Genomic DNA, 26,603 nt, shown 5'->3' with positions numbered 1-26,603 from the left:
CATTCAATGCAGGGAAAACTGCACCAGCATGAAGTGACATTCAGAAAAATCCCTTGCTGCTGATTGCCAAACAAAAAGTTCGACATTTTAACATTTTATTTACAGGAAAGTTTATCTATGATCAGAATAACACAACTTTGGACTAAAATCTGCATTTCTCACATAAAAAAAAAAAATCAAGGTCACCAGCTGATCCCAAAACTGTAAGAAACAGGACAGTTGTCATGGAAAAAATTCAAATTATGACTTGGGATAGTGATATAGTCCAAAATATGTAGAAAAAGAGCAAGACTGAAATAGTTTCTTTCTCAGTCCTAACCTTGCATTTTCATTCAAAATGTTCAAAACAGGGCAGGACCAGAGCACCTTCCAGCTGGCTTCATGGCTAGGAGGTATTCTGCATGTGTCTGCTCCTCCCTGGAGGGCTAGAGTATCACCTCTGGTAAGTGCCCTAAACCAGGTTCCAGCTGTCTTCTCTCTTTGGCAGGCAACAAAATACATACACAGACATCAGCATATGATTGGCTCTGGAGACCCTCCTGGGAATTTCCAGCTGGACATCGACATTTCAGGGCTAATCTTCACTCATCATCCCTGTTTTAGCCGAGAGCATGTTTTGGCATCCAAGCTGGCCCAGTTATATGACCAATATCTTGCAAGACACCAGAGGAACAAAGCGAAATTCCTTACAGACAAGGTACATATGCTCTCTATGCTGATTGTAGATGGCTGGTCCTTCAGTTGAGTCCATTGAAAATACTTTCTAGAAGAAAAATGTCCCAGTCCCTCTTTCACATGTTTCCTCTGGCCAGGATGTTTGACATGTTGTTCCTAACTTGAGGCCAAAGGAAGGGTCCAGATCATGTGGATGTAACATAACCCCAAGTCAGTAGCTCACAGGTGCCTTAACAAGGAAGATTTGTGATTCCACCCAAAGAGTAGGGATCAGATGAAAGATATGTCTGTTACTGCTGAAGAGATCTCAGATCTTAAACCATTGCTGGCTTGAGAATCCTTTTCCTTAGAGGCAGTCTCACCAACAGCAGCTGGCTACTTCAGCTGCTGCTCAGAGGAATGAATATCATTGTATTTAATAGCAGTGTGACACCATCCTGTGGGACTTTTCACCAGCAATTTGACTGTAGGCAATTTTAGCCTCATGACCTGACCTTACTGCCTAAAGAAGAGATGATTCCACAATATATGATTTCTTCATATCAAAAAAAAAAATGCCATTGTATGTCAAGGACAAATAAACAATGCTCTGTTAACTTACAAGTAAGCTAGGGTCTAAGACACTGGACCCAGGAGAGTTATACTTCTCCTTACAGTTTGATGAGGGCTACAGAACAAGGATGGTTGCAGTTGCTTAGTGTCCCAGGTTCATAACAACAGATGCAAGTTCGCCAGTGCCCATGTTTTTGGTGAAGGTCTGGAGACAGCTGGGTGCTGGCATATTCACTCACATGCTTTCACCATTCTGCTCAGGAGAACTGAGTGGCTCTAGCTACATTGTTTGTTGAGTATGGAAGAGTTTCTAACACACAATTTGTGTCCATATCGTTTTAAGCTACAAGCTCTAAGAAATGCTGTTCAGACTGGTCTTAACCCTGAAAAATCTCATCATTCCCTTGATACAACCCAAACAAACATCAATGAATACAAATCTGAAATCCGGTAAGTGCAGATTTTTCCCCTGTTAGATGTGTTCTTGATCTCTCCAGATGTTTGTTTTTTTTTTCCAAAAGCACTGAATACAGGTAGAACTTTGACAAATGGAATGATGACAGTGACCTATCATGATAACGGTAAAGCCTACAGTCTCACTTCCATGAGCAGTGTGCCATGGACTAATCTAGCATGAAGGGTGCTCATAGCTGGGACCCAGAGGCTCTGCTTCAGGTGTGTGGACTCTGGAAGCCATATGTGAGTGTCACAGGAAGACATGTGCAAATACATGCACAGCACCACCCACAGAAGTGAGAAATAGAAATAGCCCAATACCAGAAGGGATGTAGCTTCACATAAGCTACGATGATGAAAATTGTTGTGTATGTACTCACAGAGGTAAACCTGGAAAACAAGTAAAGAATGAGAAAATCCAGATGTCACAGGCATTCTCTGTATGATGATGATACCCAAATACCTGAACAATACCCATTCTTCATGGTACCCACATGTGTGGTGCAGACTTAAAAGAACATGGCAGATTCTTTGTCCTGGGAGGGAAAGAAGGTGATAGGATGAAGAGAATCTTCAAAGTAACTGTCCTACTTCCTTCAAAAATCCTGAATCAACAAGACTAATGTCAATAGGAATCATATTATCTATTCTCTAAACTTTCTGTTTCTTTGAATTATTCATAATTTAAAAATTCAAAAATCGAAATTCTGATAATTTCCCAATAATAAGAAAATGTAAGATATGAAAGTTACCCAATGTCCCATGCCTTGGAAACAATCTTGATTCACAGATTTTTGTTGTGCTTTATATTGTGAATGCATAATACACACAAGTATGTTTATATGGACAAGTGTTTTATTAAGGAACCATATGTATATGCCTTTTTGCAATTTGCTTTTTTATATGTCACATATCTTGGGACTTTCCTCTTGTAGTACATATAAGTCTTACATATACATGTAAGTACATGTAAGTCTCTCTCATTTAAAGATTGGCATTTATGATATAAATTTATTATATTATGTACAATCTCAAATTGACAGACCTTTGCATTATATTTTATATTATTGATATTGTGCAATAATCACAAGTCTGAAACCTACCTGTATATGGCTATTTCTGCTTAACAAATTCTTACAATAGAAAAAATAAATCAAGGAGTTTCTAAGTATATATTTTTATTAATCTAAGCATGAGTCAAAAATTCTTCCAAAAGTGGAAATTAGTGCAGTTTTATGCTATAATTACAGAAGGTGAAAAGTATACTTAAAAATGAAAGTTATTGGAACTGCAGAAATGGCTTAGTGGTTACAGCATTTACCTGCAAAGCCTAAGGACCTGGGTTAGATTCCCCAGAACCCATATAAGCCAGATGCACAAGACAGCACATGTGTCTGGAGTTCCTATGCAGTGGCTAAAGGCCCTGGTGTGCCCATTTTCTCTCTCTCATATATAAATAAAATATTTTTTAAAAATGTAAGTTATTATCAAATACTTTTTTTTTGAAGTAGGGTCTCACTCTCTAGGCTGACCTGTAATTCACCATGTAGCCTCAAGGTGGCCTTAAACTCATGGCAATCCTTCTACCTCTGTTTCCCAAGTGCTGAGATTAAAGGCATAACAGAACCTCTTTCTATTAACTCCTGCTGAACTGGAAATCACTGTGTAACCTAGGCTGGCCTCACACTTGTGGCAATTGCCCTGCCTAAGCCTTCCAAGTGCAAAATTAATAGGCATGAATCACCACACCAGTCTTTTGAAAGTTATTTTTTTAGAAAGAAAAATATATCACTGCCTCTGTATGAAAGTAATTTTTAAAGATTTTTTTTACTTTATTTATTAATTAGAGACAAAAAGAGGGAGGGGGAGGGAGAGAGAGTGTGAGAATAGGCATGTCAGAGCCTCTAGCCACTGTAAACGAACTCCAGACATATGCACCCCCTTCTGCATCTAGCTAACGTGGGACCTGGAGAATTGAACCGGGGTCCTTAGGCTTCACAGGTATGTGCCTTAACCGCTAAGACATCTCTCCAGCCTGAAAATAATTTTTGTTTAAGCATACAGTAGGCAAGAAAAAGAGACAAGCTAGGGTGTAGAGCATGCACAAGGGTTTGGGTTTGTAGAAAGATAGAGATAGTAAAAGAGAGGGAGGGGGAAGTAAAAGAAAGACAGAGAGAAAGGAAGAGAGAGAAGGAATGAGAGATTGCTGCAAAAGCAGTCATGGTTTACCATAGCGTTATATTGATTAACCACATGGAAAAGTATCAGTCCTGTGTGTGTGAGGTGTGGTGTGCTACAGACCATGCCTAGTAAACAATGAACACAAGCCTGTAGTAGCAGTGCCCCAGCCCCCAGCAATGAAAACTACACAACTTTAGGGTTTATGTCATCTTGCCTCTGACACAGATCTTGCCACAGCCCCTGGCCCTTCTGTAGCCCCCTACGCTCTTGAACATTGATACATTGTCCTCACAAATTACCGATTGCAAACTCTCCACCTTCCACTAATGTCCTTGTCCCTTTGCCCTCTGTCCTCTGTGTAATCTCCCTTCTGTGCCTAGCTTATTAAATTGCACAATTCTTCAGGTGGGATGGATGTTCAGCCTTTTTAAATCTGCATTCTCTCCCAGACAAATCTCTTACAGTACTAGTTTTGAAAATCATCCAGATCTGGGGTGATGGCTTAGTCAGTACAGGCTTGTTTTGCAAGTATAAGCACCTGAATTCATTCCCCAGTACCCATCTAAAAATGTTGGGTGTGGTGGTGCGTTGTCTGTAATCCCAGCACTGGAGAAGCAGAGGCAGCAGGATCCTTGGGGCTAGTCTGGTCTAATCTGTGAACTCTGGGGCAGTGAGAGACCTTGTCATAAAAAGAAGTGGACCACATTCCCAAGGACAACTCTCAAGATGTTCTCTGACCTGCACATGCACACACCTGTGCCAACAAACATCTGTACAGCCCCACACAAACATGCATTTGCACATTCACACATACTTTCATGCATACACACATGCAAAAAATAATCATGTAGATGCTAGTGGCTCCCAAAGCTTTGTCTTATGCTCCAGACTTCATTCATTTATATGAGGCTGCAGAAGTTCTCTCAGATGCCTGCCTCCCTCTTCAGAGCTCCCTAGCTCTTGCCACAACTTGTGAATGTTCTTTTGAGAGTCTCTGTTTCTTTAGCTCATTTACATCCTTTGTTCCTTGTTTAAGAGTTTTATTTTAGTATTTCTATTTAGGCACTACAAATGGAAATAAAGAGAAATGTTTTTTAATGCTTTAAAAATATGTCATCAGGGTTGGAGAGATACCTCAGCAGGTAAGGCATTTGTCTGCGAAGCATAACAACCAGGGATGGTCTGGCACCCCAGTACCCACATGAAGCCAGATGCACAAAGTGGTGCATGCATCTAGAGTTTGTTTGCAGCATCTAGAGTCCCTAGTGCACCCATTCTCCCTCACTCTGTCCTTATAAATAAAATATTTTTAAAGTATATCAGAAAGCCTGAAATGTTATGTAACTCAGTAAACTAATTTTATATTGCAGTATTAAAAAAATAAGGCATAGGCCAGGCATGGGGGGACACAAGTTTAGTATCAGCCCTTGGAGGCAGAGATAGGAGGATTGCCATGAGTTCAAGGCCACCCTGAGACTATGGACTAGAGTGAGATCCTATGTAAAAAAAATAAATAAAAATAAAATAAAATAAAATAAAAAATAAGGCAGGGAGGTAGCAGCTAAAAGGATAAGGGAAGAACAGCTTACCTGTGAATGACCAATGATGTCCCTGGACCATATATCCGGCTATAAAACACATACACACACACACACACACACACACACACACACACACACACACACACACTATTACTTCCAGCTATTCTTGGCTGTTGTTTCTGTTAGCATTCCTGTTTTACAGATGATCATAGAGTGACAGTTGGTCCAAGACCAGCTAGTAGAAGCCAGAGCAAGGATTCACACTTGAGTAGTCTGGTCAACAAATGTACCCTTTACCATACGCTTGACTATTCCCCAAGGAGAATGTTCCTCATTCTAGTTTGTCATACTCTTGCTTCTCTAAGGGCTTTAAAGAGTCCTAAATCATGGCTTCCCAGCCACTACCTACATTTTTTGCCATCTTCCTTTCCCACTGCCACCAGCTGGAAACCTTGACTCCCTTGCACCATCTCTGCAACCCAAGTCACCCCAAGCACTACCTCCCTTCTCTGGCCTTTCCACAACCAATAAACACTCATTTCTGCAGTGCTCCCCCTGGCTGCCTTACGCTACTCTTAAGCAGACCCTATGCTGTATGTCAAAATAATTTCTGTGTGTATCCCCTGAGCTAAACCATAAGCTCCCTGGGGACAGAGATGGCTCCTATTTTCTACACACTTCCAAATCCCCTGGACTTATACATGGCACATGCTCAAAAGTTAAGTCATTGTCTCATTCCTTAACCAGCTGTTGATTTGTAGCATACCACAGTGCATTTGGGATCTGAAATTGGCCACTGTTTGTAAGGAGAACTTACAGTAATGTATCACATAAGTCCCAGACATGTTAAATAATTGAAATAAAGAGATAAGCATTCCAAAAGAAAACTATTCAGCCCAAGCCAAAAATATTCATCATCTTATTAGCACTGAAAATTTTCCAAAGCATGTGAAAACATTACATCATCTCATTGCAGAACTCATGGTTTGTGCTAACACAGAAAGACTTCAGTGTTCACTGGTAATTAGATCCTCAGTGCTAACACTGAATCCATGAAAAATGCCTTTATTTTCATAATGACAGAGGTGGCTGTTAGTTTATTGGTCCATAGTCTAGACAAGAATTTTAAAAGATAGTTTATTGAAGTCAGATTCATCTACAGGGAATAAAAGGAATACCCCTCTCAAAACACAAGACTATAGGGGCTGGAGAGATGGCTCAGCAGTTAAGGTGCTTGCTTGAAAAACCTGCCATCCTGGTTCAGTTTTCTAGCGACCTATGTAAAGCTGTATGGGCATTCATTTGCAGCAACAAGAAATTCTGGCATGCGTGTGTGTACAAACACATATGTGCAAATAAATAAAAAATAAATAATGTCACATACTTCGTTCTATGGTATTCAAATTGGCATCAGTATTGCATTTTCTAGTACATTTTTAAAAATCTGTTTTCTTAAGAAAGCTGCCTAATTCAAAATTCAATGGTGATTAGTTTTAATTTGCAAACAAACCCACATGAATAACTTCTTATGAATTGTTATATCTTGTAGGCAAACAAGAAAACTGCGTGATGCTGAACAAGAGAAAGACCGGACGCTGCTAAAGAACATCATAAAAGTTTGGAAAGAGATGAAATCCCTTCGAGAGTTCCAGAGGTTTACAAATACACCCCTGAAGCTTGTGCTGAGAAAGTAAGCCATCTTTCAAATTTGTTTAATTTGGCTGTTTCATACATCAAGAAAGATGTACAATATATACATCAACTTTAAAAACTAGCAACAGATGACAGTGTCTCTAATCACTGCCCAAGCTAAGGACCCGAACATGGAGGGCACCTGAGCAGCTCCTGTTCTCCCCAGCAGAACCACTATCCCAGAAGTACCAACTGTCTGTGATCATTGTCCCCAGATCTATGCTTTTGCCATTCCTTATGTGCATTTCCTCTGAAGTACAGTTTAGGATTGCCTGTGTTTGACCTTTACAGAACTACAAGAGGTTATCTTTTTCTTCTTTTCTTCAGTACTGTGCAATATTCATCTATATGATTGGCAGCATGTGGCTATAGTTTGTTTTATAAAATTTCATTATATGCACACAGCCCAGCTTGCCCATGTGACTGTTGATGGACATTTGAGTTAGTTCCACTTTTCAGTTGTCATGAGTTTCACTTCTGTACCACTATACACACTTTCAGACTCGTTTTAGGGCACATGGACCCAAGTTTTCCAGAAATGTCTCCTGATGTGGGATTGTTGAGTCTCAGTGGATATGTTTCTTGCATTTGAAATACTAACTCCAAACATACTACATAGAGGTGGAGCTGTTTTATACCATCTCCATTGTCTTGGTGGTACCTGACCACTCACAAAAGTAGGCCTTTATTCATATGTGAATGGACTACATGTCTTTCCCTTCTTGTGAGGTATTTGTTGTTGGTTTTGGTTAATTTCTGAATGTCCTTATGTGTCTTTTTATCTTCTTTTAAAATAATTTCTAGAGATACCCTAAAAATATAACTTGATGGTGTATAGCAAATATCCTGTCCTTCTCTGGATCTCTCTCTCCCTTCTCCCTCTAAATTCTTAGTTTTAAAGCAGCAGAATATATTAATAGTTCCTCTAATCATTTAATGGTTGGCACATTTTGTATGCTGCATAAGAAATCCTTCCCAAGTAAATGTAGATGTTTTAGATGTTTTATTGTGCTGCCTCAGACCATCTTTACAGTCTTATCTTGCCCAATTCATCCTCAATCCATTTTTTTTAATTATTTATTTATTTGAGAGCGTCAGACACAGAGAGAAAGACAGATAGAGGGAGAGAATGAGAATGGGCACACCAGGGCTTCCAGCCTCTGCAAACGAACTCCAGATGCGTGTGCCCCCTTGTGCATCTGGCTAACGTGGTACCTGGGGAACCGAGCCTCGAACCAGGGTCCTTAGGCTTCACAGGCAAGCGTTTAACCACTAAGCCATCTCTCCAGCCCATCCTCAATCCATTTTGAATCGATATTTATGATGTGGAAATGTGTGCTTTTGTGACATGAATGTTAGGTAATTCATAAGCCTGTCATATATGATGAGGAGAGCCATGTACCATGTTTCCATGAAGAGCAGTTCTGCTGCTACAGTTGATCACTTCTAGATATTTCTTTAGGGTAAATATTGTGCCCACATATCTACATGTCAACAATTTGAGGCAATTCTCTGACATTTTTCTATGACAATAGTACTTTTTAGCTAAAGATATTTATAAATGATTATGGGGGCTATAATTATTAAAAAGTTAAAAATCACTTATAATTTTCAATACAAATACAAGACTGTGCTCTTTGAAGTAGGGACCTTGCCACATTGGATACCTGGTCCCCAGCAGAGCATCTATCACATACTATCTATTCAGTTAATTACTAGTCAGAAACAAATTCAAACTGATAATGTAGCTCAATGACAGATCCCATCCTAACATGAAATGCCCCAGGTCTAATCCACAATAGTTAGTATAAAAAATTAAAACAAATATTATGCCTCATAAAAGCCTTTGGCTTCTCTCAGAAATTTCAGTGTTTCTGCTTCCAAGTTTTAAGTTACCACTGAAGCGATGAGTTGACCCTTGTCCTATTACTCGTGCCCTTTCTAGCTCCTCCCTTTACCCCTTCCCTCCCCTTTCTTTTCCCTTCTTTCTTTTCTTCCTTCCTTCATCTCTTCTTAAATAGTACATTTTAGGAAGTTTAGCCATAAGGTCAAAGCACCCTTGCCTGAAAAATAGCAATCTCCCAAATGTTTTGTAGTGCTTATTTTCAAATTCTTGATTTATCTACCTACCTTATGATAAAGTATATTTTTCTGCAAAATGTTACTAAATCCCACCTAGTTTATTCATGTATCTATTTATTTATTTATTTACTTATTTGAGAGAGAGAGGGAGAATGGTCACACTAGGACCTCCAGCCACTGCAAATGAACTCCAGATGTATGTAGCCCCTTGTGCATCTCGCTTACCTGGGTCCTAGAGGGTCAAACCGAGATCCTTTTGCTTTGCAGACAAACACCTTAACCACCAAGCCATCTCTCCAGCCCTACTCATGCATCTAAACAATAGTGAGAACAGGGAATATTCTGTACATCAGAGATGGAACATAATTTATGAGTCAAATTCCAGGAATGTCTTGTGTATGTAAAGTGATGTCTTTGGTAGTTAGCCTAGAGACCTAAAAGAGGTATTCCTCAGGAAACTACCATCCACACCTGTTCCTAAGCAAACATGTCAGCTCTGGATTGTCCAGGATTATTGAGAATGCATAGAGAAATTTCAGTGTGTGAAGCTTGGGATGCAGACTGCATCGGGCAAACAAGTGAAGTCAATGCAAGGCTCTAACTCCAGCGTGCTGGGGGCTATGGGCACTACAAGCTTTTCATGCCTCACCCAAAGTGGCCCTAGTGATCATCATGGAAAGGTTCCTTGTATGTGAGCAAGAAGAAACCACCGTGTGTATTTAATCCAGTGTTGAGGTGACCACAGCACTTTTTGTTGACAGAGCACCTCCCAAAATCAATTTTCTGTAAAACACACTGTGGGAAACTTTTGTTTGTTTGGCTGAGACAGTTGGATGAAATGTTGGCAAAACCATCATAGGAAAACTCAAATCATCACTACAATGTCAAGAAGTGTTTTCAGAGCCTCACTGGCAAGATAGTGAAATAGTGATGCATCCTGACCTGGAGTGGTCGGTCCTGTTGCTGAGTGGGCAATAGCTTTTCCCGTCACCCACTGTGTGCTGCTGGGCAAGTTACCTAACCTGTCTGTGCTGCAGTCACCTTGGGGACCTCATGGGTTGTGAGTTCACAGAGCAGTTGAGTATTTTTACTCACTTAATTCCAAGCAGTAACCAAAGACTATATATTAATTTAAAGGGAAAAAGTTGATCAGAAAGCAGATGAGGAAGCATATGAAGCAGAAATACAAGCTGAAATAAATGAATTGTTGGAAGAGCATGCAGAAGAGTATGCACAGAAGATGGAAGAGTATAAAACGTCACATCAACAGTGGAAGGCCTGGAAGAAAGCCCAGGTTTGAGAACCACTGCTCAGCCTGGAGCAGAGCTGGCTGGGGAGGGTCAGGGAGGGTGAGCTCCTGAGACAGGAGGAGGGAATCTGGAACAGCAAGACAGATGGGGTTTCCTGTCAGCTTCTGTCCGTCTCTCTCCAGAGCCCTTGTTAGAGGACAAGGATGACTGATGAGCGCATTTGTTCAAAGGGTCACCCAGGGCTGGGGAGATTTCCCAGGGGATTAAGGATTTGCTGCACAAATACGAGGACCTGAGCTCACATCCACAGCACCCATGGAAAGGCTGGGCAGGCCTAGAGAGGCCCAGCTGCAATCCCAGTACTGAGAAGCCAGAGATGCTGGCTAGCTCCAGTGAGAAAAGTTGTTTCAATAAATAAAGTGAAGAGCTATTGAGGAGAGCTCCCAACATCAGCCTCTGGCCTCCACATGCATGCACACACATAATCATGCATACTACATACACATGCAAAAAGAAAAACTGCCTGCTACCTATCTCACTGCAGAGTGAGCTTGGTGTGATTGGTTCAGTGGAATCCCTGAGTATCTGTAAACCTGGATCACATGTCAGGTATGGTACTGAGTCCTTCACCACTGTGAGGCAGGGTTTTGATGCCTCTGCTGAGGTCTTCTCAGGTGTCGCCTCATCTCAGCAGCTCTGGGCACATTCCCTGCCCTTGTCTCTACCTGATAGGTGAGAGAACTGAGGTGCAGAGAGAATTGCTGGTAGAGATGGGTTAGGTGTGCATCCAGATTCCTGAAGGAAAATCCCAGATTCCTGTGTGATGTCAAGCTGCCTCTTCCCCACAGAGGGCCAAGAAGAAGAAAAATAAACAAGCAGCAGAAGAGAACCCTGATGAGGAAGGTGGGGAGCCCTTTCCTGAGGAGGAGCCTGTGAAACCCATACCCCCAGAGCCTACTGACACGGCCATCATAGAGCAGCAGGTGAGGGAGCGAGCAGTCCACAGCAGGAGGAGGCCAGGAGAGCCCAAGCTGGTCCCAGAGCTGACTCTGGCCGGGAACACAACGCCCAATGAACAGTGTCCCAGGTGAGTGCACGTTCTAAACCATGAGACTGCCATCTCACACACTATGTGAGATGTAGTCCTATTGAACAACATGGTATGACTGGAAGAATCATTCCCCTTTTGTGCATAAGCAGTAGGTGAAACTGCTACCTCACTTTGGTGATTTGCTAGAATTTAGAGCACTGGATCACACAAGAGTCTCCTATGTGGAGATGCCTCTGGGAGAAGCATCCCAGTGCAAATCTCTGCCCACTTTCCATGGTGTGCCTTTGAGTTTGTGTCTCCTGCCACTGCTGGTAGCATGAATCCTCCCCAGGCAGAGAAACCAAAGTCTTTCCTAGTCTCTTGATTTCAGCTGCCTCAGAGGCCAGCTTCTCTCTTTGAAGATCTGTTGTAGCCTCTGGAAATAGATTGTGGGTACATTTAAGGGGCTGTGGGTAGTATTTAAGTTAGGCTATGGAAATCAGATGCTTTGGATTGACTGGAATTCACTTCTGGGCATTGCCAAGATACTCTAAGGGTAACATCACTTTCTCTCTACATATAGTAAATTAATAGGCATGCATTATGTCTATTTGTTTTTTGTTATAACAAATATGATTTTTTAAAATTTTTTATTTATGTAATTCTTGTACTTTATACACTTGCACCTCAAGGTGTAGCCCCAGGATTGACAAAATCAGTATCTCATGAGAATTTGTGTGAGATGCACTCTGCTTCTGCCTGAGACCTGCTGAGCTCAAAAGGCAGGTGGCACCTGGATGAACATGTTTTCACAGGTCTCAACATGTTTCTGACAATCAATTAAAAGGGATGTGTTAAAATCAACCATTTCACCAGACCCCAGGTTTAATTATTCAATATCTATAATGTATAAGGAATATCTTAGATTGGAATCTGGAGTATCCCAATATAAAAAGAAAAATCAAATTAAGTCAGCCTTCAAATTCATTATCAGATGTGGGAGTTTAATTAAGATGATAATGATTTTCTAAACTATAATTTTGCAAGATAATACATGAAAACAAACATTTCCCCAGCAATAAGTTGTGTTCAAGACACATAACCATATTATATAATGTTGTAAAATGCATTAAAGTATGGAATGAAAAATATACTTATAAGGGAAACTGTAAAGTTGATTTGGTAATTTTTATAGTGAACTTAAGCTGGTGATTATGATCCTCCATGCATCAAGCCATCAGGTTTGGGGATCTTGAAACAAAAGGGGTGCTGTACCTCAGTCTGATGTATGAAGTTACCAAGAGCAGCAGCTTTGAGTAGAATTCCGGTCAGTGGGGTTTTATATATTTCTTGAAATTTAGTGCAATGTCACTTATTCATTCATTTTTATTTTGTTTGCCTGTTTTTGCAGTGCTAGGGATTGAACCCATAGCCTCAACTCTATGCTCATTCCACCACGGAGCTGTATCCTCAGCCAATGCTCAACTCAGACAGCTCTCCTTTCTTTATGCTTTCTTTTCAGAGATTGGGGTTTTACTAAGTTGCCAAGGCAGCCCTTGAACCTGCAACCCTCCTGACTTAGCCTCCGAAGTAGCTACAATTACAAGTCTTTACCAGCAGGCCCAGCTTGGTGTAGTGACCTTGTAGATAACCAGTGGAGTTGCCTTTGATGTACCTTGTTCTATCCAGTGCCCATTTGTCAATCCGGTAATTCTTAGTGAGTAAACATTTAACTCCATCTGCAAATGGTCTCAGTTTGTGGGATAGAAGTTCTATGAAGGCAAGATGTCAAGAGTGCTGATGAATTTCATGCCTGAATATGTCCAAATTGTAGGAATATAAAATTATCAACCAATTAAGTGAAATGGTGAAAAAGTTCTGGAGAGTCATAATGGTGATGGTTGCACATGAATTTATTTAATATGATTTTTTATTTGGATCTAAAAATACTTAAAATGGGGGGCTGGGAAGATGGTGCAGTGGTTAAAGGACTTGCCATGTAAGCATAGCAGCTTAAGAGGGCCTGAGTCACCTGAGTTTGATTCCTCAGCACTCATGTAAGCAGCTGGGCATGACCACGTATGCCTGTAACTCCAGTCCTGTGGGGAGCGAAGACTGGAAATTACTAGAGCTCTTCAATCAGTCAGTTTGACTAAAAACAGCAGCTCGGGGTTCCATCATAAGGGGGGGAAATGAATGATACAGGAGAATACTTTATATTCTCAGGACTCTGCACATGTGTGCACAAGGCACATGTATCTGAACACATACATATATACTCCCCCCACACACATACCATTGTACCACATACATAAACCGCATCATACATACTGTATACTCATGCAATAAGATAGTTAAAATGATAAATTTTATTTTATATATTTTAATACAACAAAATATTAATTACTAAACCACATATAAAAACTGTCAATTTTTTAATACTCTACATTTTCCCTTTCCTCTTGGCTGGCATTTGGATGATGGGTCTGCAAACATATACAATAAAATTGAAGACCACTCTTAGCTGTTTGGTTTTTTAAAAAAATTCTGGACATACGACTACTATGATTCAATTCAAAATGCCACAATTTCTCGTATTGTGTTTTGAATAATTTATAAAAGTAAGAAATGGTGGGCTAGAGAGATGGCTTAGCGGTTAAGGCACATGCCTCCAAAGCCTAAGGACCCTGGTTTGATTCTCTAGGTCCCATGTAAACCAGAGACACATGGTGGTGCATGCATCTGGAGTTCTTTTGCAGTGGCGAGAGGCCCTGGTGCACCCATTGTCACTTTTTGTCTCTCTCCTTCTCTCTTTCTCTAGTAAATAAATAAAAATAAAATCTAAAAAAAAAAATTTTAAAGGAAGAAATACTTCTCAATATCCTGCATTTATTGAGCAGTCACCTGTCCTCTGAATATGTTGAGAGAAAGCTTGGATCTTGGACAAATAGATGTGATGTAACTAATACAATAGGCTACTATATTTTCTGCTTAAAACTTATTAACCAAACATAAATCATAGCTATTTATTGTGAATGAATTAATGCATTTAAAAGGGGGATAAATATATTTACTTATGCTTTTGTTTTGGAAACAGAAGGCTCCTCCAAGAAAGAGGAGGAGGAGACTGGATAGAACAATGATTGGAACGAGTCCTTAACCCCCTGTGTCCTTTTCAGTACCTGTCACGTCTCCCAGGGATCCTTCTCCTTAGTTAATGAACACTAATTCTGCTGTGAATGGTTTCACTTTCCAGGGTTGAGGTCTTGCGAAGGGAAGATGTCAAGAGGCGCTCTGTGTATTTAAAGGTGCTCTTCAACAACAAGGAGGTATCCAGGACTGTCAGCAGGCAATTAGGGGCAGACTTCCGAGTTCACTTTGGACAGATTTTCAACTTGCAGATATTCAACTGGCCAGAGAGCTTAACACTTCAGGTATGCCTTTAGCTATAGCCCATGCCCCAAGAATTTTGTGGTCATTGAAGGTGTGACATGGTTATAAATTTTCTATTGACTAAATAGGCATCTTTTTAAACAAAACTTTTTAATTGTTATTTATTAGGTACAGAGGGAAATAGAGAGAGAATGGGTGCTCCAAGGCCTCTAGCCACTGCGAACAAACTCCAAATGCATGCGCCACGATGTGCATCTGGCTAATGTGGGACCTGGAGAATTAAACCTGGGTCCTTAGGCTTAGCAGGCAAGCACCATAACCACTAAGCCATCTCTCCAGCCCTAAACAACTTTCCTCAGCCTCTTACTTCTAAAATGTCTTGAAGTTGGTGGAAAGAGACCAGTTATTCCACTCATCTCCTGGCACAATAACTGGCTTTGAAAGATAAGGGAATTGCTTGTTCACTCATTAAAGAAATACTTCAGTATCACATCCTCCAGGATATATTATAGGACTGCATCACAGGAGATATGGTGGGAACAAGTTCTAGTGCCCGATCTGAAGACCTTCAAGTTTCCCTTTAAGGTGTGGGTGTGGTCCTTCTCCAGCAAAAGTTCTGTAGGAGAATCCTGCCTTGCCTCTCCTGCATCCTGTGGCTGTTAAGGTTCCATATTGTATCTGCATTACTTCAACCTGCCTCCATCTTCCTGTGTCCTCTCTCTTAGTCTGTCCTTGTATTCCCTTATGAGGACACTCTTGTTAGACTTAGTGTCCACTCTAAACTCTTAGTCTTTACCTCCTTGTGTCTGCAGAGCTCTCACTCTTACATTCGGTAACACACTAACTGTTGAGCATACATTGATTTTTGCCAATGTCTTAAAACTCGTTTGCTTTTTTGAGAATCATCTTAGGACACTCTCAGATCTCTCTCTTTCTCTCTCCCAATGGGATTGATGACTAAGGCTGCAAATAAATCATATAGAAGCCCTTGTTTTCTGTCTGTCACCTAGGCAGAAGTCAATGACCCTCACCCATTACAAATGCAACAAGTTCTCATTCCCATCTACCACCCTTGCCACAGCTGATTGTCATGCCTTTCCCTACTAGCCTCAGTATAACCTTAGAATCCTCTCAACATCATGCTTCCAGCTAGCTGCTCCTTCTTGGTCATTGACCTAAGTTTTCAGGTACCACTGCAGCCGGTACTTACTGCAATACATTACTCTGCTATACTGAACACCAAATAGCTGCAACTCTGAGTCCCCAGAATATGGCCACATATACCATAATTTTAAGTCCCCTTTTACTTTACCATGGGATCCTTTCTCCATGCTGTTTCCCGAGAACCTTGTTCCCAAACCATGCAGACATCACTTATGATGTTAAGTTCAGTCCTAAAATCTCCTATGACTGGTAAAAAAAAAAATTCTAGATGCTAAGATAAGGGCTACTTTTGACAATGGGGAGGAAGAATAGTAAAAATGAGAGTATGGGTGCAATATTAGTTACTTACTCATTGCTGAAAGCAAATACCTAACAGGAAGCATCTTACAGAAGAAAAGAATTTATTCTGCCTGATAGTTTCAAAGAATACATTCCATTATGGTGAGGAAGGCATGGCAGCAGGAACAGGAGGCAGGCTGGTCACATTGCATGCAGAGTCAGGAAGCAGAGAGAGATAAATACCAGTGAGTGCTCAGCTATCTTTCTCCTTATCATCTAGCCCAGGACCCCAGCCCATGGAATTGTGTCCTTCACAGTTAAAGTCAGTCTTTCTGCATCAGTTAGCCTAATCAAGATAATCTCTCTCAGAAAACCTAGTCTATATAATCACTCTGAGGCATTCACAGAGCTTGTTTTCTGGGTTCTTCCAGGTCCTGGCAAGATGAAAACAGGCATAAATCACCACAGCACTGGGTGCCTAACGTCAGCCACCTTGGATGAGGGATTTTCTAGACCCTATGGTAGTTCTGTCCTGTTCCTTCCCAGTGGTGATCTGTGGACAGGTGTGAGCGGAGGCTAGCCGTTAGTTACAAACCAATGATTCCTACGACTCCCTGATGATTACAACAGCATTATATCAGTATGACTACATATTTATTGAAACTTTGGACTGGATTCAATCTAGTCATTCATAATCCTCTAAAATGCCATGGAATTTTTTTTAAGTCTGGAACTTGAAAAACAGTAGAATTGATTTCTTGCTAGCTCAAGCTTTATATTGGTAAGAGAAGAAATAGATTTTTTTTTGTCAGTTAAGGAGAAGTGGTGAAGACCCAAAACTTCTGTAAATGTGAAATTCTTTTTGCTGAATACATCTGTAGGAAAATGGTCTCTATGTAAATGTCTACTCTTTCCCTTCTTTGTTCATGCATGCATAGATAAGGGAAATAAAGTGAGGTGATTTTGCTTGGTGAAAGTAGAGGTTTACCAGCCCATTCCTTGGGAATGAGAACAGGTAGTATCTGGGAGACTGGCCAACGGCACAACCATTACTTACTTTCTGCTCTCAGGTCTGAGGTTCACATATGGGGTCCATTCTCTTAACAAAGCAATGACCAAGTGGACTTTGCAGTTCTGCCTCCTGTAACTCAACTAATCTATCTTATGATCACCACTCAAGTGTGAGGTTCAGCAGTAACTGTTGAAAGATACTCCCAGTTCAGATGTCAAAAAGATCTTTGTACCTGCCACTGACTTATACCTCAGTGAGAGCAGCCTTTCTCAGCCAGGGTTTCCTTCAGGAGATGGTGTCCTCATGCTTGCAGGGTATGAGACTTGGAAGCCTCTACTATCTGAATACCTATATGGGGAGATATGCATCTTGCTGGTGTGAAGGCCACTGTCATCACTGATTCCCACAAAAGCCCTCCTGCTCTGCCCCTAAATACCTCTCTTATACAAAAGTCAAAATGCAACTAAAACTACCAAACAATTATCTCAGTTAATAATAGAATTTGGGCTGAGTAGATGGCTCATTGGTCAATGGTGCCTTTTTGCAAAGGCTGCCAACCTGGGTCCCCTTCCTCAGAACCCAGGTAAAGTCTTATACAAAAAGTGGAACATGTGTTCTGGTGTTTGTTTGCAGTGACAAGTGGCCCTGGCACACGTGTGCATGTGAATACACACACACATGCAAATAAATAAAAACATTAACTAAAAAATAAATAAAATGTTAAAAATAATAAAATTTGATTGGGAAAATATATAAGCTCATCATGTAGTCTGTAAGAGATGATGGACAAAGAGGAACCATTGTGTCATCTTTGTGCATCCAACTAGGGAGTGGAAAATATCAGTCAGAATGGGATTCTGCCATGTAAGAAGAAAAATATGAGGATTCATTAGTATAAATAAATGTAGGAAAATTAGCAGTGGCATGTATACCCACCAGAAAGACCTCATAGGGAAAAAGAATAAAACACAGGATAAAGGTAACAAAGCCATGGAGTATTTTGTCATCTTACCACAAAAGAAATGTGAGCTCAAAAAAAAAAAAAAAAAAAAAAAAGAGAGAGAGAGAGAGAGAGAAGACAATCAAATGGAGCAGAGATAAGTATTCTTATTCTGTGCTACCTTGACCTTTATTTCATGTAACACATTCTGGTACAACACATCGCAGGAATTCATATCAGAACTTCAGGGAATTTAGTGGGCTTTACCATGGAAGGAAGTCTGAAATGGAGCTGAGTTGGACTCTGCAGGTAACAAATTAGATTACATCTAAAAGTGAAGAATTTGAGAGATTTTGTATGGACAGATTTAAAAGTGACTTTTTGAGTACTTCTAATAATGAGGTTTCTGGCATTTGGAGGTTGTACATGTAGAAACCAGTGGTATGTCCTCATCGTCTCAGCTTTTCCACCTGCTGCTGTTGCTCTCTGAGGGCAACTTGAACCAAGAAAAGGAAGAAACCCACGCTACAAAGAACCAGTGTGTTGGTTCGTAAAAATAAGTAACTATAGTACACAGGACTCTAATCAATCTCCCTGTACCAGGAGAGTAGGCTATACAAGAAGCAGGATGCCAATAGCTTGGCCACAAACAAGGTATAAGCTGGCACCACAGTAACACAACTAAATGCAGCTGTTGGAAGTGAACCCTCTGGGTGGGTTAATGACTAGTAACAGACACTAACCGTGTGAGTTACCTGAAAATACATTCCACTGCCATTTTCACTGGCTGTATCTCTTTGTTTGGATTTCAGGTCTATGAAACTGTAGGGCACAGTAGTACCACCTTGCTAGCAGAAGTGTTTCTGCCTATTCCTGAGACAACCCTTGTCACAGGAAGGGCTCCCATTGAAGAAGTGGAGTTCAGCAGTAGCCAGCATGTGACACTGGACCATGAAGGAGTTGGAAGTGGTATGCCTCAATATCTCACAGTTTCACTACCAAATTTGAATATCTTTGTGTTCACTTCTGAAACAAGCAGATAATTACACAAATACTGTCAGAAATTCAAAGGACCAGCTGTGGTGACTTGCACCTGTAATTTCAGCACCTGAATGGCCGAGGCAGGAAGAGTACCTCAAGTTCAATGTACAGACTCTGTCTCAAAAAAAAAGAAAGAAAGAAAGAGAAAAAAAGAAGGAAGGAAGAAAAAAGCTTTAAATGATAAAAAATTACTTTTGCCAAGTCATTTTAATAATTATTATTGGCCTCATGTGATGTATATGATTGTGCAACTATAATGTATTTTTACAGTATGAATTAAAAGCCTCTAATAATGCTCTTTGATGCATACATTCCATTTCTAGTAGTCTTTTGAGGAAATAATTGGAATGAAGATAAAACTTCATACATAAAAAGAAATGTCATAGTGATGTTCATAAAGCTAAAAGATAGTAACTAATAATTATGAGATATTATCCACTAACATTATCTTTTATCTCCCTCTAAATTCAATAAAATAGTTGATGGACCAGCTCACTCTGGCCAGCATGTTTGTAGCATATGTGATTATCATTTTCTTCCATTGCTGCATGCTATGTGTTTCTCTTAATCTGTGTTCTAAGTCTGGAAGTCATTTTTCAGCTTTATCTAATCATTGGAATTAATCATTGTTTTCTCCTTCCACTTATTTTCTAGATTTTATGTTTAGTATTTTTTCCTAATCAGTCTAGTCAGTTCTGATTGCTTTTTGTCCTTTATCCTTTCATTAGACTCAAAACAATTTTTTTATTAATTCATTCAAAGATATTAATTTTTTAAAAAATATTTTGTCTGGCCATTCTAATGCCTATTTACTGGTTGCTATAATTTTACTGCCTCTTATTTATGATGGCTCATAGTTGTGATAATTCTTTATCTTAGATCATATCTGAAGTTTCAAGTGGAAGAATTAATTGAGGCCCAAATTCTCAAAGTCTGGAGATCCAGGCCTAGTTCCAGATGTGACATTAATAAGCTGTGTGACTCTCATACCTATGTAGATCTTCTGAAAATTATCTTTCTCATTCATGAAGTGATACTTCCTTTAATGTTTCATAGGGACACTTTGAAGACAAAACTTAAGGGAGTCTTACCTTGAAAGAAAGGTTCTCAGTGGAATGGGAACAGTTGCATGATGGGAACACAACTAAATTACAGTCTGTTCATATATTAAGTTTGCAGTGAAAATTAAAAAAAAATTTAAAGCAAACAAGGTAGGAAGTTGGAGTATAGGTTGGTGGCATAGTATGCATCTAGCATGTGTAAGGTCATAGGTTCTATCCATGGCATCAGCTCTTCAAAAATGAAAAAATAGAGTAGATTTAAACCCTGTCACATAATATATTCACTGTAAATGTATATGGTATAAATGTGTATTCTAAATACTTAAACTAAAATGCAGAAATTCTTAAAATGGATTTAAAAGCAAGGCTCAACTATATGCTGCCTACATAAAGAATTCTAGTCTAACCTTAAAGACAGGATAAAGTAAAAGGATGAGAGTGTTAGCTATACTAGTACTACTGAAAAGAAGTTTGCAAAGCTTATAAGATAAAGATCTCAGAGAGACAAATATTACTAGAGGAGAAGTTTATTGCCTAATGATGAAGGAGAAAATTCACAGGAGACTAAATGATCTATAATGTGTGCATTTTATAGGGAAGATGGTGTGTGCTACCAACAATTAAATAGAACTTGCATGAGAAATGCAATAGTAACAATTTCTGGAAGTTTTAACACTCTGCTGTTAGAAATTATGCTATCTATAGAACAAATAAACAGTTCTAAATTACACACAAAAATAAAGGATGGAGGAAGTCTTTTAATAAGATTTGAAAAGCATAAAAATGCTATTACTGTTATGTATTAATATAGTAACTGAAATTCCAGACTGTAAAGTTGCTATATTTAGTGCCTAAAAATCTTTGTTTCCTTTAATGATTAGACATACAGGCCAGGGAGGTTTTACCATTATTTCTAATTGCTGGTGGACAAAGCAATGAGGTGTGCTGGTGGCACCAAAGCTCAGTGATAACCAGCACTTCAGTGCTTCTTGCATGTCATTAGTTGCTGAGCACCAAGAGCCTCACAAGCATCCCTCCTGGGCTTGTCTTCATTTATATGTCAAAGCTCCTGCTTCTTCTGCTAGGAGCACTTTCTCCAAAAGTATCTTTAGAACTCACTTCCCTTCTCCAGCCATTTATTCACTAGACACCCCAGTGAGGCTTCTGAGGCCACTACATCAGAAAGTTCACTCTCTCCCTCTCCTACTCGTTCACAGCAAGCACTTTCCCTGTACCTTCCCCAGCAAGTTCCTCCTTGGAACCGTTCATTCACTAACATGATATCTGATTTACTGCCACTTTCACACATACTCAAGTACAAACTCCGTGAGAAAGGGTCTCTTTTTCTGTTTTAATTCTGGTCAGTTTTATTTCCTTACTACTAACTTCAGTACCTATGATAATGCCTGAAACAAAGTAGTTCTAATAAGTGTGTTGAATTATTTGAAATATTTTTTATAAAGTGGTACTATTCTCCTTTGCATGTAAAAGAAGAAGTAATCTTTGGAAGGTTACATAACTGCAAAATAGCAGAGCCAGAATAAGCACACTGGTGGGCTCGCCCAATAAAAAGCTCCATGAAAAAAATTGCACTCAGCTGTCAAGGGGAGAGAGAGGGAGAAGTGGCACAAGTGTCTGAAGTTCGATTGCAGTGGCTGAGGCTCTGGCATTGCAATTCTCTCTCTCTCTAAAAAAAAAAAAATTAAAGAAAGAAAACAAAACAAAAAAGAGAAAAGAAAAGAAGAGAGAAGCACATGAGCCGCCGACTGTGCTGCATTACCTGCAGCAGTGCAGTGGCATTAGCCTGGCCTTTGTGTTCCATCCACCATCCCAGCTGCATTAGTCAGCCATCTGCATGCTTGCTAGGAGGCTTGGACTGTCTCCTTTCTAAACAGCATTCCTCTGAACTTGATGCCTCCTTAGGAGTGCCCTTCTCCTTTGAAGCTGATGGCAGCAATCAACTGATTCTAATGACCTCGGGAAAAGTGTCCCACAGCGTGGCATGGGCGATTGGAGAAAATGGGATACCTTTAATTCCTCCACTGTCACAACAAAACATTGGATTTCGAAGGTAATATGTGACCAAAATGAACAGGTGACCAATATCATCATTATTTTTAAAGTGAGTGGGGATGAGGCTAGCAAGATTGTATTTTTTTCCATTTGTTTTCAGTTTACAGTGTTTTGTGCTATTTAATTGTTCATAAGGTAAAACCTAAAATGCTAAAATTTTAATAAAAACAAGGTATTTATTAGTGTCAGATACAGTGAAAAGAATTTTTTTTTTTAATTTTCACAAAGAACTCTGTCTTCTCCATCTTCCAGATTGGAAGGAGCACAGCACACAGTCATAACTATGTACCCCTCAATGGTTCCGTGCTAATGACTGGTATAGATTTTTCTATTTACATGAAAATTCTGTTTTCTAGCCTCCTTTGATAGCAATATCCTTGAGTCTGTGGCCTTCCATCTATCCCTGTCTATCCCCAGTAGCCTCTCTGGAATGAGGCTGACCTGCCTCCTGGGAGCCTGCATCCCTCTGTCAGAAGCTCCCTCTGCCATCCATACCAAGTCCATCACCTCTGTACCTGAGTACAGAGCCTGAGTTGACTCATCTCTATAATATGGGAGCATTTGTACTGATCATGGGAGAGACACTTTCCAATCAAGAGACACCTTTGCAACATGTGAAAAATCAGACTAGGACTTGTTTTATCCCTTCCATTCCTTGAACATCCCCATAGCACTGCAATGGGAATACGCCACTCCCTACCAAGTAAGAAGCCACTTCTGAGGGAGGCTTGGCTATGCCGTGGAATGATGCTTTTTGTCTTTCACTTTAGTTTAGTGCTAAGGAATCTCCAGAAGGATGACACTTCCAATTCTTTAGGAGGTAAACCACGGTGTGTGCAATGAAAAGCGCCAACCGTGGATAAGGCCCTAGGCTCTGTTATGTTGAACGTGGATCTCTTGCATTCTGTGTCCAGAGTTGATGCCCATATGGCCTGCAATTTGAGGCACTCAGGGTTTGCTGGACCACATGCTCAGGTTCCTACTTCACCCCAGCCAAGATCAGGGGCACCTCACTGCACTGGACAGTGTTGTTGGACTGCATTCCTTCCATTCACATTTCTTGATTGCCCTGCAACATATTTTATATTCATCAAAGACAGAAGAATAAAAAAGTCCTGTGGTAACTCTTCATCTGGTAGAAGGCACTGACTTCTGTAAGCAGTACTGTCTTTGGGATTGTGTGTGTGTGTGTGTGTGTGTGTGTGTGTGTGTGTATGTGTATTGCATTTTCATTTTAATTTTTGACACTTTCATACATACATATATGTGATTTTATTAGATATATGATGAATATACAATTTAATTTTATTCCCCCTCTAATTACCCTCTCTCAACCCCCTCACCCTCTCTGTAAAATACTTCTTCCTAATTAATCTCCATCTTTTGTCATAACTTCTTTCTTTGTTTGGTTTTTGACCCACTGGGTTAAATGTTTTTATGAGGTGATTTACTAGACAGTGGATAACAGACCTGCACAAGATTGATCATGTAAATATGTTTCTGGAATTTTTTTTAGAGGTAGGCTCTTACTCTACTCCAGGCTGACCAGGAATTCGCTGTGTAGTCTCAAGGTGGCTGGGCACTCACAACGATCCTCCTACCTCTGAGAATGCTTGGACTTAAGGCATGTGCCACATGCCCAGCTTATTTCTCGAATTGTTAAAGTAGTTTTAAAGTTTACTTACTTGTGTGTGTGTTTGAATGTGTGTATGGGCATGGCAGGGTCTCTGGTTGCTGCGTGGCCAGCTTTACATGAGTGGGAACTTGAACGCAACTAGCAGGCTTTGCGAGCAAGCACCGCCATCCACCGAGCCATTTCCCAGCCCCTGTCTCTGGGATTTTATGGTCCTGATGCAAACTGCTATAGTGAAGTCAAGATCCAAATGGTTGGTTTTTTGTTTTTGTGTGGCTTTGTTTTGCAGTGCTTTGAAGAGGGCAGATGCCATATCATCCATTGGCACATCAGGTCTGACAGACATGAAGAAGTTGGCCAAGTGGGCAGCAGAATCCAAGCTCGACCCCAATGACCCCAACAATGCCCCTTTGATGCAGCTGATCTCGGTAATGTGGTCCGAGACATATATGCCCTTTCTAAACTGAGTGTGATAATAAAAGGAAGAGCTTTGCCCCTGACCAGCACTCTCTTTTACATGGTGTACAGCTATTGAAGGGCAAAGAGTAATCAGAGAGAGTTAAACCTTTTGCCTCTCCTGATTCTCTGGCTGTGAGACCAAAGTAAGCATCAGTGTTCCAAGCTGGTGCCATCTTCACAGTGGGTCATAAGCTCTGTCATGCACACTTAGCTGGGTACAAAATCTGCATGTAATAATTATTAGCCTGTTGTTGTTACTTGGATCTCTACATTCTGAAAAGTCCCTAGAGAGAGACTCTGTTCTCCATTGTTTGAAGAAACTGGATTTGGACTCAGAGTACTTGCTCAAGATCACAAGGCCAGTTATCTTATTTCAGAACATGTGTTTTTTCTCTTTACCCCATTATATGAAGGGGCTATATTAAGAAATCTCTCTATGTCCATACCATCCTAAACACAACCAGTCCAACATAGCAGCTCAGTACTGTTGGACCTGGATGGGAGAAATCTACAGGTGCTTAGTAGGTGAATGGTTGGCCTCTACCTAGTATTCAAAACTGTTCTTCATTGAATTTAAAAAGTGTGCCATTACTACCTTATGCTTCTTGGAATAAAATGCACTGGATTTTAGGCACAAAAACATAGTAGAAAAGTGGGTACATCACAGGGTCTATACAACATATTCTCAGGGTTATGGTTACAAGCATAAGTTCATCATCAGTTGCATAATTATAAGTTCTATGAAATTTTTATTTCCTTTGTCTTTTTAAGTCTCACAACACATTATTTTCTTCTGACTATTTTCATTATAAACCTGCCTTCAAACATGATGGGTTTTGGTGTGGAGAATAGAAATCATGAAGAAGAAAGCACTTGATCTCACAAGTAGCATATTTCATATAGTTTTCAAATCATATTTCAATTACTATCTTGAAATCAGGAATAGTATGATACATATATCACATTGATTTTTTTTTTGTTTGTTTGTTTTTGTTTTTCGAGGTAGGGTCTCACTCTAGCCCAGGCTGACCTGAAATTCACTATGTAATCTCAGGGTGGCTTCGAACTCACAGCAATCCACCTACCTCTGTCTCCCAAGTGCTGGGATGAAAGGTGTGCGCCACCATGCCCAGCTCACATTGATCATTTTTAACTATTTGTTTTCTCATGGAAGAATGAAACTTTCCAGATGTTCCCTAATATAAAGGCAGGGTTCCCTTTGTGAAACTAGAGCCTAATAAAGTCACTGTTCATTGCCCCCTTTGCCCAGGAGAACAACTAGCAGGAACCAAGAAGAGTGGGCAGTGGTACCTGAGGGGTGCAGCCACTCTGCTCAGCCTTTCCCTGGAGTCCAGGAGTGGTTCTTCTGAGCATTGGAGTTTGACTGGCCCATATCTATGTCTCTTGCTCACTTCTTATTGATCAGTGTCTTGAGGTGCTGTTCACACAGTCAACTATGGTAGCCCAAAGGCTAAATGAAGCAATCTGACTTGGGGGTTGATCTGCATGTGTACACAAATAAATTAAAACATCATACTTATATGGAATACATATCCTCAGTAATTGTATTTCTTGTAGGCAGCTCATTAATGCACTAAAATCTAATAGAAATCTCTCTTTTGTATTTTGTATATTTGTATAACAGTATTAGGGAATAATGCATACCAAAACTGAAACTTTCACACTTTTAGAAAAATGATATTATCTGCCTGATCTCCATTGTGTTTTGACATAATGTACTTTTCAAATCTGTTAGTCAATAACTCTTCAATCTTCCCTAAGACCATTGCTGAGTTCTTGGGGAAGTATGTGCCTGTTGTCTAAGATGAGCATTTTCTGGCTTTTGTAGATTGCTACCAGTGGTGAATCCTACATCCCCAATTTCTTTCGAATAGAACAGCTGCAACAGGAATTCAACTTTGTCTCAGATGAGGAATTAAGTAGATCCAAACGGTTTAGGCTTCTCAGTCTTAGAAGCCAAGAGGTGCCAGAATTCCGCAATTATAAACAAATTCCAATATATGACCGAGAAATTATGGAAAAGGTATTCCAGGTAAGAAATTGCCCCAAAGAGGTTAAAAGAGTTAAT

General features: G+C 40.1%; 1 protein-coding gene across 5 annotated transcripts in view; it reads left to right on the top strand.

Annotated features, from left to right (window-relative positions):
• Cc2d2a (coiled-coil and C2 domain containing 2A) overlaps nucleotides 1–26,603 on the top strand; it is a 128,714-nt gene that overhangs the window by 63,947 nt on the left and 38,164 nt on the right. For all 5 annotated transcript variants that reach the window (XM_045161369.1, XM_004656067.2, XM_045161366.1 and 2 more), the window contains 10 exons: nucleotides 488–697; nucleotides 1,571–1,677; nucleotides 6,955–7,095; nucleotides 10,317–10,473; nucleotides 11,278–11,516; nucleotides 14,716–14,893; nucleotides 19,060–19,216; nucleotides 22,273–22,420; nucleotides 24,345–24,483; nucleotides 26,364–26,567. In XM_045161369.1, coding sequence (XP_045017304.1) covers nucleotides 488–697; nucleotides 1,571–1,677; nucleotides 6,955–7,095; nucleotides 10,317–10,473; nucleotides 11,278–11,516; nucleotides 14,716–14,893; nucleotides 19,060–19,216; nucleotides 22,273–22,420; nucleotides 24,345–24,483; nucleotides 26,364–26,567 — 1,680 coding nt within the window. The remainder of the gene's footprint in view (nucleotides 1–487; nucleotides 698–1,570; nucleotides 1,678–6,954; nucleotides 7,096–10,316; nucleotides 10,474–11,277; nucleotides 11,517–14,715; nucleotides 14,894–19,059; nucleotides 19,217–22,272; nucleotides 22,421–24,344; nucleotides 24,484–26,363; nucleotides 26,568–26,603) is intronic.

Source organism: Jaculus jaculus, chromosome 11, assembly GCF_020740685.1.
Source record: "Jaculus jaculus isolate mJacJac1 chromosome 11, mJacJac1.mat.Y.cur, whole genome shotgun sequence".
In the NCBI taxonomy this organism is placed as follows: domain Eukaryota; kingdom Metazoa; phylum Chordata; class Mammalia; order Rodentia; family Dipodidae; genus Jaculus; species Jaculus jaculus.
The sequence above is the reverse complement of the archived record's forward strand: the minus strand, read 5'-3'. Positions and strand labels throughout refer to the sequence as shown.